Source organism: Peromyscus maniculatus, chromosome 8 (genome assembly GCF_049852395.1).
Source record: "Peromyscus maniculatus bairdii isolate BWxNUB_F1_BW_parent chromosome 8, HU_Pman_BW_mat_3.1, whole genome shotgun sequence".
Taxonomy (NCBI): Eukaryota; Metazoa; Chordata; class Mammalia; order Rodentia; family Cricetidae; genus Peromyscus; species Peromyscus maniculatus.
In genome coordinates, this window is record NC_134859.1 from 65336280 (window position 1) to 65351333 (window position 15054).

A 15054-nucleotide genomic window follows, 5' to 3' on the forward strand; every position below is an offset into this window, starting at 1 on the left:
GGAGGAAAGTCAGTGTAATGTAAATGATTTATTCTTTTACTCAGCAAACATTAATTAATTGCCTTAAAAGAAAACTCTCCTAATCAAAGGATAAAATAGCTTCTGAGAAAGTTACCTTTCTTGCTCCTATGGAACTTAGAATGCATGAGTGATATGCATTAAACAGTTTATCATTTAGCTAATTGCATTTGTTAGAAGAATCATGTAGACATACTGGGGGGGGTAGCTTAGTTAATAGTATTTGCTTCTATGCATGAAGCTGTACGTTTAATCAGTGGCATCTATAAAATTGGGCATAGTGGTACATACCAGTAACTCTGGCAATTAGGAGGTGGAGGCTGGAGGATCAGAAGTTCAAGGTCATCCTTGGCTGAAGTAGTGAGTCTGGGATAATGAGACACTAGAAAAAAAAATTTTTTTTTTTTTGAGCAAAATAAATTTTAAAAAGGTAAGGTCATTGTATTTGAGAGCTTTTAAATTTTTCTTCTGTGGGTTTCTTTTCAATGAGCACTTACTATTTGTGGGGAAAAGTGAATTAAACTAAAAATATATTATGCTATATTATAAATATCTTTGGATATAATAGAATATTTATATATCTTTGGATAGTAGAATATAAAGGGTTTAGACTACATGAAGAAAAATAATTCCCTTTGAATTATGATCTCTATTTACAACAAATTATGATCTACTTAAGATAAAAGATCTTAACAAGTAGGGATTTATTTAAAAGAAAGCCTAATATTAAGCAAAGCACTGTGAACAATGGGTAGTTTGTTTCTAGTTTCACTCAGAAATTCTTCAAAAGGTCACAGGCTAAAATGTTTGCTTCTGTGTACATTCTAATGAGTTTCTAAAAGGCCTTTCAGACTATAATGGGGAGTAGGGATGACATTACATTTCACTTAGTGTACATACAGGGAAAAAAACAAAGAAAATAAGCCTATGAGGAGGAAAAGCACCCGACATGTTGTCTTTATATATCAGGAAACAAACACATTAAGAAAGTGTATTGCACCGGGCGGTGGTGGTGGTGGTGGTGGTGGTGGTGGTGGTGGTGGTGGTGGTGGTGGTGGTGGTGGTGGTGGTGGTGGTGGTGGTGCAAGCCTTTAATCCCAGCACTTAAGAGGCAGAGACAGGCGGATCTCAGTGAGTTCAAGGCCAGCCTGGTCTACAAAGAGAGTTCCAGGACAGCCAAGACTGTTACACAGAGAAACCCTGTCTGAAAAAACAAAAACAAAAACAAACAAAAAGAAAGTATATTGGACTGGAAAATAGGCTGAGTGGTTGAGAGCACTCATTGCTGTTCCAGAGGACCTAGTTTGGTTCCCAGCATCCACATAGCAGCTCATGGCCATCTTTAAACTCCAGGCCCAGGGGTTCTGACTTCCTTTTCTGGCCTTCAAGGACATTGCAAGACATATACATTATTATTAATTATTAATCCATTACAAAATTAAAGTATACCCCTGGAATATTGTAGCTGGTTATATTAAGCATATTCCCTCAGAGGATTCTGTGTCTTTGGTTACATATTACATACATAATAGTGCTTTATGTAGTGATTAATAAACTTAAAAATTGTAAAGTTTTCTTTTCATTTTAATGTCATTTTAAATATACAATTGGCAATCAAACAAAATTAGTATTCCTATAACAAAGTTAAATGAAAAAGGTAAGCCAATTGCAAATTGCTAAGCCAGGAATAAATGGTACAGGATATGGCCAAGCTAATAGTATGTGAATCACTAAAGTTGGGCAGAATGGGAAACAACCTAAAATTTAATACTGAGCTCATGAAACAGAAATTACATAATCATTTTAAAAACAATATAGATATTATAAAGACATCTGTAGGCAAAGGTATTAGCATGGAGCCAAACTAATTTTTGTCAAGAAATGAATTCTAGCTTTACACTCCCCTGAATGCTTGAGCTGTAGTTTATTCATTTTCTTGCTATTTTGAATTTACAGCTACCCAAATTTTATACACAGAGTCCTTGATCCTCCCCTCCCCTCCTTTTTTTTTTTTTTTAAAGACAGGGTTTTTCTGTGTAGCCCTGACTGTCCTGAAACTTGCTTTGTAGACCAGGCTGGCTTCTACTTCCCGAGTGCTGGGATTAACCATGTCCAGCAAGAAGCCTTGATTCTTCAAGAACCTATTTATACTCAATTCACAAATGAAGAACCTATTTATACCTATTTACCCAACCACTATTGAAGCTCCAAAAGCCACTTCCCAAATGTTGTTTCTAGACTCTCCGGATATCTACCACCCTGGCTGGAGCCTGTTTCTTACCAACCTAAACTACAGTCATAATGTTTTCACAGAAAATGCTGGCTCCTCTGTTTCCTCCTCTCCCTCTATATACTCATTCAGTACAGAACCCATCAGGTACAGCAGAGCATGTAGGCGTCTTTGTACATGTTTGGGGAAGTCTGATCAGGGTGAAAAAGGCCTTATGTGGAGGAAACAGCATACGGCAGAAAAAGAATGCCTCTATGTAGCAGGCTCAGCAGAGTCAGACAATGACTGGGACAAGGAGAGACGACTCTGCAGAGGGAGATGAGGAATGGGGCATTGGTTCAACCAGGGAGGAAGGGAGTGTGGGTCACAGGATAACAACTCCCCCTCCCCCAGATAAGGATGGGGTTTATAAGAAAGATATCCCTAAATGGGTGTCGGCACCTGAGTGAGCCCAGAAAGGGGTGGTGGGCTGTGTGAATCTTCTGTATGGGGGGATGGTAGGGGAGTGTATTAGCATAGAGTTTGAATGGCTTAAGGAGGATGTGCACATGGAAAGCAATATAGGACAGGACATCCAAGCCTGAGCATTGGAGGAGAAGAAACAAGTCTAGGGGCCTGGAAGATGACCGAGTAGCAAAGGTGCTTGCCACCAAAGTCAATGACCTGAGTTGGAGTCCTACAACCCACAGGTGAAGTTAATTTCATAAAACAGCGAAATAAGATGATTTCACTCTTTCGGAGTTCTCTTGGCTGCCTTCTTTTTTCTTACTTACCTTTATCTAATCCCATTTCATTTACCTATTTTCCCCTATGGTCAATCTGGAGTTTCATTTCAGCATTTTCTTTTCACTGTAGGCTGCTTCTTAGAATAACTGATTCTTCAGTTGGATGATTTAGACCTTTATTGCCTAGTGGAATTTGATAGCTGCATCATATATAGCTACTTAAAGTTAAATAAAACCAAACATTTGATTCCTCATCTGTACTAGCTATGTTACAGATGTTTACAATAGCCACATAGAGCTGGCTAGTAGCCTAGGTGCTGGTCATTGCTGATACAGAGTATCATTGCAGTAAATTCTTTTAGTGGTGATTTAGAATGTGCCACAGTTGTCGGGCGGTGGCGGTGCACGCCTTTAATCTTAGCACTCGGGAGGCATAGGTGGGCAGATCTCTGTGAGTTCGAGGCCAGCCTGATCTCCAAAGTGAGTTCTAGGAAAGGCGCAAAGCTACACAGAGAAACCCTGTCTCGAAAAACCAAAAAAAAAAAAAAAAAAAAAAAGTGCCACAGTCTTCAGACTTGACCATAAGCCTGCTGTACCTGTCTATATGTAGCAGTATACATCTCCATTTTGTTTCTAAATTGGCCTGCTGTGCTTTGATTGAGAATGTACAGCCATTGGAGAAATCTGGTTGTTCTATTCATCAGGCTTCCTGCTTCCTCTTGTGTATATACTTACACCACCCTAGTGTTGTATTAAGTGGGTCTTACTTGTATATGCACACACTTATTTGTTCTCTCATGTATCTGTGGATCTGTGCAAGCTTCAGCTTTACTCTTCTGGATTCTCTGCTGATTGTGTGGAGGGGCTGAGGAGATTCACAAGATATATTGTTGCCATTTTCATTTTCTAACATTCTCTTTTCTGAGCCTTTTTCCTCCTCAATCTTTATGTAACCCTGTAGCTTCCATACACTACCTCATCACCTCTATACTTGGTGTCTCTTTGCTGTCAAATTAACCATGTCTTATTGACCTAGCAAAAGCGTAGGCCTGCAACTTGTTCTTCTCTTTACTCGGGCCTTTTTCTTTCTTTCTTTTTTTTCTTTCTTTCTTTCTTTCTTTCTTTCTTTCTTTCTTTCTTTCTTTCTTTCTTTCTTTCTTTCTTTCTTTCTTTCTCTCTCTCTCTCTCTCTCTCTCTCTCTCTCTCTCTCTCTCTCTCTCTCTCTCTCCCTCCCTCCCTCCCTCCCTCCCTCCCTCCCTCCCTCCCTCCCTCCCTCTCTCTCTCTCTTTCTTTCTTTTTTTTCTTTTTGGTTTTCGAGACAGGGTTTCTCTGTGTAGTTTTGGAGCCTGTCCTGGATATCACTCTGTAGACCAAGCTGTACCTGAACTCACAGAGATCCACTTGGCTCTGCCTCCCGAGTGCTGGGATTAAAGGCGTGCGCCACTGCTGCCTGGCCAGCTTGGGTCACTTTCAAGTGGAGATAGTCTCAGGTGTGGTTTTTCACAGAGGAGCCTCCTTGGTTCTCTTTCAGCATTGGCAGGATCTAATATGAGCAGTGAACTGAGGTCTGATACTTATGTACAAAATTACACTTAGGAGTTGTAGAGATGCATTCCTATGCAGTGTAATTGAGCTCATCCACAGGTCAGTGTAAATGTGAGCCCTTCGAAGAGTATATATTCCTAGGAGATGAATTTCTTGGTTGCTTTGCTATTGCCTCAGTTGCATGATTGGCCTGCTGTGCTTTGATTGAGAATGTACAGCCATTGGAGAAATCTGGTTGTTCTATTCATCAGGCTTCCTGCTTCCTCTTGTGTATATACTTACACCACCCTAGTGTTGTATTAAGTGGGTCTTACTTGTATATTTTTGTCTTTTATTTATTTATTTATTTTACTTTTTTGGGGGAAGTTTTTTAAAATCTTTTATTTAGTTATTTATTTTATGTGCATTAGTGTTTTGCCTACATGTATGTCAGTGTGAGGGTGTTGGATCCCCTGGAACTGGAGTTACAGATGGTTATAAGCTGCCATGTGGGTGCTGGGACTTGAACCCAGATCTTCTGGAAGAGCAGCTAGTGCTCTGAACTTCCAGGCCATCTTTCCAGCTCCTGGTTGCTTATTTTAATTGGAGTCAGTTTTAACTCTGTTCCTGGTTTTACAGTTCATTATATCTGAACAATTGGCTGCTGTTCTCCATTGACTAGAAGTTTTCCATTGATTATAGGTTTACAGCCTAGATTTCCTTGGCCTGTAGAGTTTTTGTTTTGTTTTGTTTTTTTCCTTTTTTGGCTTTTTGAGACAGGGTTTCTCTGTGTAGCCCTGGTTGTCCTGGAACACATTCTGTAGACCAGGCTGGCCTTCAACTCAGAGATCCACCTGCCTCTGTCTACTTAGTGCTGGGATTAAAGGTATGCTCCACCATCTCCAGCTGGTCTGTACTTCTTTACATGCTTGAGTTCAGTGAGCACAGTAAAGGATTATGTGTATTTGTTGCAGACATTCTTTTAGATAATTTGTAGCTGCTTATTTCCAGAAAGAAAACAGAAAGTTGATAGATGATTTAGGATATTCTCTAAATTCTCTGTTGTATTGTAAATTAGAAGTTGATATAGAAATATTGGTAGTCATGGTTGATAAAGATTTCAAACCTAAATTGTGATTTTCACTGAAAAGAATATGTTAAGTAATTTTGAAGAGTAAAGTCTTAATATTTTTCCCTTTTAGCTTCCAATAAAAACAGGACAGCAAAACACACATACCAAAGTCAGCACTGAGCATAACAAGGAATGTCTGATCAACATTTCCAAATACAAGTTTTCTTTGGTCATAAGTGGCCTCACTACCATCTTAAAGAATGTTAACAATATGGTGAGTATTTGAGTTACTGGATTTTTGCTTTTTGGATAATTTGCTATATTTTGGTTCTGATTTGGAAGTTTAGAGCAGCATGTTTTAAAGTATGGGAATATTTTCTTAGGATTTAAGATGTGAGTCATTTCATTTTATGATAAGCACAAGTGTAACTTTGAAATTATGACTTTTAATCTTTCCCTTTGAAGCTTCTCTTATTACTCTATTTCATTTTCAGGAATTAGACTTTTATATGACTTTTGTATTATATGTAGACTGACCATCATATGGATTCCTTCCCCCCACTCCTCTTTTCTTGTTCCCTAATCTATACCTCCAGCTGTGTGGTATAGAATCTGTTTTATTTGCTTTTCATTAGCTGCTTCCTTGAATGACTGTCCATGTCCAAATTATGTGGTATATAAACTGGGATCTTCACTCCTAAATTGTGGGATTAAGTTTTATGACCACATTAATGAGTTTCCTTTCCTCTTGCCATAACCTGTAACAGATTCGATAGTAGTTAGAGAACAGGTGTTAGAACAGCTGTCCTCAGTTTCTCAGATGTTAACTGATTTCATCAGTGATTCATTCCACTGTTGAAAGTTCACAGTCCTCCTTCCTTCCCATCCCCCACCCCATAACTGGAGCACACTCCCCTGCTCTGCCTCTGCTTCTAGCATTAGCATCTCTTACTCTCTCAGGGACCTCCCTTCCTCTAACAATTTCTGATAATCTACTTCATACTCATCCAAACAACAGATGTGGGGTTTTAAACTCCAATTCTCTACACGTGTAATCTTGGTTTGTGTTGTTTGTGCTGGGCTGTGAAACAACCTCTGGTTGTGATTTTGAGGATTAGCCTCATTGTCTTATAGTCACACCATCCTTGGAGAATTTCCTCCTAAGAAAGTTGTTAGTATCAGAGTTACAGAACTGATGAATCAGAGGTATGAGCAGTCCAATAGATTTTTTTGTTGTTTTTAAAATAAATTTTCCAGCCGGGTGTCAGTGACACACATCTTTAATCCCAGCACTTGGGAGGCAGAGCCAGGCAGATCTCTGTGAGTTCGAGGCCAGCCTGGTCTACAGAGTGAGTTCCAGGACAGGCACCAAAACTACACGGAGAAACTCTGTCTCAAAAAACCGGAAAAAAAAAGAAAGAAAAAAAATTTCCCCCTAAAAACATAGGACCTTTTATAAAAAGGTAAAGTTACTTACATGATGCATTTAATATTTTGCTGTAGCTCTTTTTGCCCACTGTGGAACACAGTAATAGAATTTTATGTATGATATATGACTACATTCCCAGTTATACTGCAGTATTTTTATATTGGGGATCATCTTTAAAACTATTGTGATGTTGGCATTCACTTAGAACTCACTGAAAAGTTAAAGGGCCTCTGAGATGGCTCATACATTGATTGAAGGTAGAACCAACTCCCAAAAGTTGTCTGTCCTCTGACCTCCATGTAGGCACCATGATGAGCCCACACTCACACTAAGACATGCATCAAACACATACAATAAAAATAAAACAAAAATAGAAAGTTATTTATTTATTTTTTTAGATACTGGGGTTCTCTGTGTAGTCCTGGCTGTATTAGGACTTGCTCTGTAGACCAGGCTGGCCTCAAACTCACAGAGTTCCTGCCTGCCTCTGCCTCCCAAATGCTGGGGTTGATGGTGTGTGACACCACCACCCGACAAAAATAGAAAAATTTAAAAGAAAAATTATACTATGAAAACAATAGTCTCTTGTTAGTAAGTAGATAGATGATATAGAGTTCAGTTTGAAAGTAACGAATGCTTAAGAGTCACTGTTAGTGATGTAGTAACATTCTGTTTTGATAAGAATTAAGAAATAATTGTTTTGTAGTAGGAAGGGATAGTTAAATGCTTAATGTAAGACTGGTACAGACCTCTAACTAATGAATTATTTTTAATTCTCATTGATTCATTACCACCTTACCCACTCCCTTTATCCCCTCCCTTCTTCCTTCCATGTTTTTTTTTTTTTTTTTATCATGTAGCCTGGGCTGGCCTTGAACTTGCTATGTCCCTAGGACTAGACTTGAGCTTCTAAACTTCTGGACACTATTCCATAGTGTTGGGATTACCAGTGTTTTCCTACCATGACTGGCCAATCATAGATATTTTAAAAACATAAAGCAGCATGTTTTACTGTTAGGTAGCTAATGGCAGGCTTTAGTAAATGCCTCTATTTCTATTTACCCAAGAATTTATTTTTTGAGTATTAGGGTAAAGTAAGAAATAATAGGCCGGGCGGTGGTGGCACACACCTTTAATCCCAGCACTCAGGAGGCAGAGCCAGGCGGATTTCTGTGAGTTCGAGGCCAACCTCGGCTACCAAGTGAGTTCCAGGAAAAGCCACAAAGCTACACAGAGAAACCCTGTCTCGAAAAACCAAAAAAGAAAAGGAAAAAAAAAAAAAAAGAAATAATAGACTTAAATATCATTGAATGGCGGGGTGGTGGTGGCTCATGCCTTTAATCCCAGCACTCAGGAGGCAGAACCAGGTGATCTCTGTGAGTTTGATGCCAGCCTGGTCTAAAGAGTGAGATTCAGGACAGGCACCAAAACTACACAGAGAAACCCTATCTCGAAAAACCAAAAAAACAAACAAACAAATATCATTGAATGTAGAAGACAAAATGGAAGATTAATAATTTTTTTGATCTTCAGTCTTTTTTTAATTTTTAAATTATTTTGTTTTGGTTTTTCTAGATGGGTTCTCTGTTGCCTTAACTATCCTGGAACTAGCTCTGTAGGCCAGTGTGGCTTTGACCTCACAGAGCTCCACCTGCCACTGCCTTCCAGGTGCTGGGATTAAAGATGTGCACCACTGCCACTGCCCTGCTGATCTTTAGTCTTCTATATTCCATATGTGCTAATTTGTAGTGAGTGGAATGTTAATCAAATTCTCTGGTTATATTTTTCTTTTAGAGGATATTTGGAGAAGCTGCTGAAAAAAATTTGTATCTCTCTCAGTTGATTATATTGGATACACTGGAAAAATGCCTTGCAGGGGTAAGTAAATTCATTCTAAAGTAAGCAGGTTCTGTGAAGTCAATCTTGAGAATAATCTGAGTACCAAAAGGTCAGTATGGACACTGAGGACACACGAAGAGTCTTTGTCTAAGATAGATGGATATAAATTTTGTTAATACAGTTGACCTGGTGGTGCAGAATTTAGAAAAAATTATCACTTTTTGTAAATTACATAGATATTTAAGTTTACTTAAGCTGTTGTTTGAGCCCCATTTTTGTTTCTAAGATTTTTTTTTTTTTAAGAAAAGATTTTTATGAAGAAATCACTATTTGGTTTAATTAATTTCTCACATCTTATTAGCCTTGTGGCATTGTGCAGCTGGAAGAATGTGATTCCAAAGAGCAAGGGCAATCATATTTTCCCTCCTTTATGAGTATGGTTTCCACTTTACCCAGATCTTGACAATGGAATCTGTCCTTCTGAGGATAGCTGCTACAGAACACTTGTGTACATTTGAGCATTTGTAGCAGGTATATAGAGGAGACACTTAGTACCATACAGTTCTTTCCCAGGTTCCCTCTAAGAGGCTGACTATTTATTTCAATTATGACTTTATTTGAACTTTTTTCAAGACATTTTCTGCTGTAGAAAGTGTTTATATTACTCACTAACCTTAATTCTTTCCCAAACATGGGTAGAAAACACGGGTAGATGTTTATGTAAATACATAAATGAAGATTTCTGCTTTAAAATTGTCTATGCCCTATATGTTAGTTAATGCATTTTATTTGGCATAGGATACATAATTTTGCTTTTTTCAGTTTGTTTTGTTTCGTTTTGTTTTTTTGAGACATGGTTTCTTTGTGCCACCACCGCTGAGCCAGAATTTTGCTTTTATTCAGCATAGCTTCTCTTTATTTATATGTTAGCATTCTCTACAGTAAATCTAGGGGAAAGAGATTTAAAGCAAGTGTTTGTAGATACTTTATGTGAATGAGTGCTTTGCCTGCTTGTGTATATGTGCACCATGTGTGGGACTGGTGCCTGCAGAGCAGAAGAGGGGTCAGCTCTCCCTGGCTGGAGTTACTGGTGGTTGTGAACTGCCATGAATGCCGAGAGTCGAGTTCAGATCCTCTGCAAGAGCAGTAAGTGCTCCTCACCACTGAGCCATCTCTCTAGCCTCAAGAAAGAAGAGATTTTTATATGAGGACTGATTGTGTTGTTGAGAAGAGAAAGAATGTTAGAAGTGGCAAGGATTAGGCAAGGAATTAGAAAAAAAAAAACACCAAAAAGTTCACATTCATAAATAAACCTTTTCTCCAGGTAGGCTGTGGGCCAGAAAGAAAGAAAAAAAAAATCTAAGCATAGTATTTATTAAAATTTTTAAGATAATTCATTTTTTTATTTTTTAATTATGCATATGTGTATGTTTGCAGATGGGTCTATGCACATGAGTGTAGGTGCACTCAGAGATCAGAGACTCCAGATCTCCATGGAGCTGGAGTTACAGGTGGTTGTGGCCCATCCAGCATGGGTGCTGGGAACTGATCTCAGGACCTTTGCAAGGACAGTGCATGCTCCCAACCACTAGGACAAATCTCTAGCTTCCAAAGTATTTTTTTACTTATGTATTATTGTGTGTGTGTGTTGGGGGCATGCATTCCATGGTGTGCCTGTGTAGATCAGTCGGTTCTCTCTTGCTTTTACATGAGTTTTAGGGATTGAACTTGGGTTACCAGGTTCGTGGAGCCATCCTGCCAGCTCAGCAGATATCAAAACCTGAAAAATTTTAGATGTATTTATTTTATGTATATGAGTGTTTCATCTGCATGTGTGTAAGTATATGTACCATGTGCATGCCTAGTGCCTGAGGAGGTCAAAAGAGGGTATCAGATCCCCTGTGACTAGAATTCCAGATGGTTGTGGGCCACCATATGGGTGCTGACAACTGAACTCAGATCCTCTGCAAGAACAAGTGCTCCTAACCACTGAGCCATCTCCAGCCCCCAATATTTTAAACACTTACTGCCCTCTGGCCATATTCCAAAATTGTTGGGCAGTATTTGTAAGTTTTACACTTAAAATGATGGGAACTGTTTTAGCTTGGTGTCCCCTGTTAACTTGTAAAATGGAGTAGAAGAACAGAAACATTATTATATAGTAGGGTGGAATTGGAGGCTGGACATTTTTAACTTGGCAGAGGTCTTAGTACTTTGTAATTTCTCATATATCAGGCACACCCATGATTGAGTTGGGTAGGATGGTGTATTGCCTCTTTAAGTTCCCACAACTTTTTCTTCATTAACGTTTTTGATTGAGAGGTAATGTATCTTGGAGAGTGATTGCTCATACTCTTTGGAGATAACCTAATTCAAATGATGTTGACTTTCCATGGTATACCTTGTATAATGTTATAAAATACATACTAGTTTGACTTGGTCTGCTCTTGAAATGACTTCTGGTTTCTGGTTTCTTTTCTTGCTTGTGAGTTAAGAGATTATATTCAGGGCCTTGTACATATACCACTGAACCATATCCCTAGAACTGTTTCTGGTTAGTAAGTTAGGCCACCTAGGAAATAATCAAATAATCTGTAAGACAATTGGCACAGTTTTCAAAGTTAATTTCATGGAATGTAAAAATTATATATATATATATATATATATATATATATATATAGTGTATGGGGGAAATTACGCTAGAATAAAAAACTGAAAAAACAGAATAGTCATGTTGTAATCTGTGAATTATTTTTGGATCCTCATTGAATAAAAAACCATGGAAGACATTTTCAATGTCATATAATATAGGTTGGGTATTAGATGATACATGGAATGGTATTATTTTTTGTATGTAATTAATGTTGAAGTTACATAGGAGAATATCTTCATTAAGATAAGCTGATATACATAAGGGCTGAAATATTATATTTATAACTTACTTTGAAGTGATTTAACTCAGTATTATTTATAGGGTATAATATGTGTTTTGTAAGATTGTACAAAGGCAGTGGGATCCCTACCTAAGAATTTCTCTGGATGATAAAGACAAATGATACAATGTATTTACTAGTGAGTAAGAATATAGTCCATTGAGAACTCACAGAGAACTGCAGGTTTACCAAAAGTGGAGGGTCAACTGATAAACAGGAAGTGACCAGATGTAGGGAGGAGCCTGTGAGGCGGGATAGAGGATTAGGCTTCACTTGCAATGACAGGGTGGAGATGTCTTCTTTATTGACCATAGATAGGTGAATGTGGCATATTTGAGGAAATGATAACAGTTGTTAAATTCAAGTGATGACTGTGTGGGTGTTCCTTCTATTTCAGCTTCTCTGTATGCTTTAATAACAAGGAATGTTTGCAGGTACAGTTAAAGTTTTAGAATTATGCGATTATTTCCATTTTAGCAACCAAAGGACACAATGAGATTAGATGAAACAATGCTGGTCAAGCAGTTACTACCAGAAATCTGCCATTTTCTTCACACCTGTCGTGAAGGAAACCAACATGCGGCCGAACTTCGGAATTCTGCTTCTGGGGTTTTGTTTTCTCTCAGCTGCAACAACTTCAATGCAGTCTTTAGTCGCATTTCTACAAGGTTAGTGTATAAATCATGTGGGGTTATTAAGTAAAAAACTTGTAGAGTTCTTGTTTGCATAAAGAGTAGTTAATAGGTCGGGCAGTGGTGGTGCACACCTTTAATCCCAGCACTCAGGAGGCAGAGCCAGGCGGATCTCTGTGAGTTTGAGGCCAGCCTGGGCTACAGACTTCATTCCAGGAAAGGCACAAAGCTACACAGAGAAACCCTGTCTTGAAAAAACAAAAACAAACAAACAAAATCTAGACAATATAGAAATAGAAGGAAGTAATTGCAAAGTAGAATTCTCTGGAAAGTGGACTGTGTTTTAAGTGTGTATGAAACAGTCCCATTTATTGAGTATTCACTAGTATTCACAAGTATGCTATCTTGCTTTTATTCTCATAATGACTGATGTTGAAAGATAGTTACAGGCAAACAAATTAATACCACTCAAAAGTTAAGGTATTGTGCGGGTGTGGTGGCTCACAACTTTAAAATCTTCGTGCTTGGGAGGCAGAGGCAAGAGGATCTCAATGAGTTCAAGGCTAGCCTTTACATAGTAAGTTCAAAGCCAGCCAGGGCTACACAGAGAGACCGTGTCTCAAAAAACAAAATAAAAAACTCCTACTTATAAACAAAAAAGTTAAGGAATTGTGTCAAATAATGGAAGACCCCAAATTTCTAAGCCAGGTGGGCCTCAGGATCTCTATTAGTTTCAGTATATCAGTTATTTCCAGTGCTTTAAAAAATGTAAGGGTAAAAGAGAAGGCTTAGTGGTTAAGAACATGTGATACTCTTGCAGAGAACCTGAGTTGGGTTCCCAGTACCTGCATGGTTGACTCACAGCTGTCCAGTTACAGATAGTTCAACACCCTCTTCTAACACTAGGCACACATGTGGTGCACATACATACATGCAGATACCCATATACATAAAATAAAAACAAACTTTTAAAAATGTGATTTAATTAAAAAAAAAAAGAAAGAAAAACAGGTTGGAGAATTCACTTGGTGTAGCTAAAGGTGCTTGCTGAAAAGTCTCTTGGACGTGGGTTCTGTTCTTGGAACCCTTGTAAAAACGGGAAAGAACGAACACCACACTGCAGTTATCTGACCTTCACACACATACTGTGGTACACATGCATTTTCCTTTATTTACACACACAATGAATTTAAAAATGAATTGTAGAAAAAATGAAATAAAAATTACAGTTTAAATCTTTACTGATAAGTCAAAATCGTAATCATGATATTATAGATGGGGAAATTAGTCTAGCTTGGTGTTCAGTGGGATGATATTATAAAGTAACTGTAACTTGCTTTCATGAAAATGGTTTGCCCTTCCTTCCTTCCTTCCTTCTTTCCTTCCTTCCTTCCTTCCTTCCTTCCTTCCTTCCTTCCTTCCTTCCTTCCTTCCTTCCTTCCTTCCTTCCTTCCTTATTTATTTATTTATTTATTTATTTATTTATTTATTTATTTATTTATTTATTTATTTATTTATTTATTATGTATACAGCATGTATGACTGCAGGCCAGAAGAGGGCACCAGATCTCATTACAGATGGTTGTGAGCCACCATGTGGTTGCTGGGAACTGAACTCAGGACCTCTGGAAGAGCAGTCCGTGCTCTTAACCTCTGAACCATCTCTCCAGCCCAGTTTGCCTTTCTTATACAAGTACTGCCACATGGGTTCTTAATTATGATCAAATACAAGGTATAACAGCCTGCTCAGATTTAGTGACTACAGGACAAATACAAACAGAGAAAATAATCCTTTTGTCGGCTTGGTTCGTCCATCTTTGACTTGTTAGTGTTGTACCAACCAGGGCTTCAATTGTGCTCACTCTTGTTCCTAGCAAGGTGAATGAGAATATGCATCAAACTCTGAGAATGTTTGGTTTAGTGTGGAAGAACAGATTGGCAATCTTTTTAATCAAAAAGATTGTTCTATAATTATGATGGTCGGTAACAATATTCTATGATATCCTGCAACCTTAACAGACTATTAAAAGAAAATTAAAACTTTATTTAATGATATATTATTGGTTAATGTTTATGTGACAAAACAACATTTCCATGGCGTTTTTTTTTTTTTTTTTTTTTTTTTTTTTGACTAAGTACATTTTTATATTGAGTCACTATATGCTGATGGAGTGAGCAAGGTGACGAACAGGGAAATAGGATGCTAGAAAGTTACAGACAATAAGAACCCTTTCAATTAGGCTACTACTAGATTAGTTTTACTATCTGAAAAAGTAGCTTAAATTGAATATAGAAAACATTCAAGAAAAATACAGTTTCTTAGTCTATCCATGCAGAGATTGTTAACATTTATGTGACAGAACATTTCCATGGAGTTTTTAAGTAAGTATATTGTTCTATAAAATGGAGCAAATGTGCCATCTTTGAAAACCCTAAGGTCACCCAAGGCTTCTTCCATGGGATTGGGCAGCATTAGTCTTGTATAGACAACTTTCGTTGATTTTTTTTTTCCCAAGTGTAGTTCACTGTTGATTGCCAGAATAGAAATTCTGGCTAGAGTTTCATTGGTTTTGGGGACACATTAGTCAGAAATGGGATCTATGAAATAAATATGTTTCATACAGCTATTATATATGTGTTTTCATTTAGTTA

The 15054-nt window shown here is 37.9% G+C and overlaps 1 protein-coding gene across 4 annotated transcripts in view; it reads left to right on the top strand.

The window, feature by feature from the left end:
* Nf1 (neurofibromin 1) overlaps positions 1-15054 on the top strand; it is a 254271-nt gene that overhangs the window by 33815 nt on the left and 205402 nt on the right. For all 4 annotated transcript variants that reach the window (XM_076577606.1, XM_076577604.1, XM_076577605.1 and 1 more), the window contains exons 2-4: positions 5700-5843; positions 8793-8876; positions 12248-12438. In XM_076577606.1, the coding sequence (XP_076433721.1) occupies positions 5700-5843; positions 8793-8876; positions 12248-12438 (419 nt within the window). The remainder of the gene's footprint in view (positions 1-5699; positions 5844-8792; positions 8877-12247; positions 12439-15054) is intronic.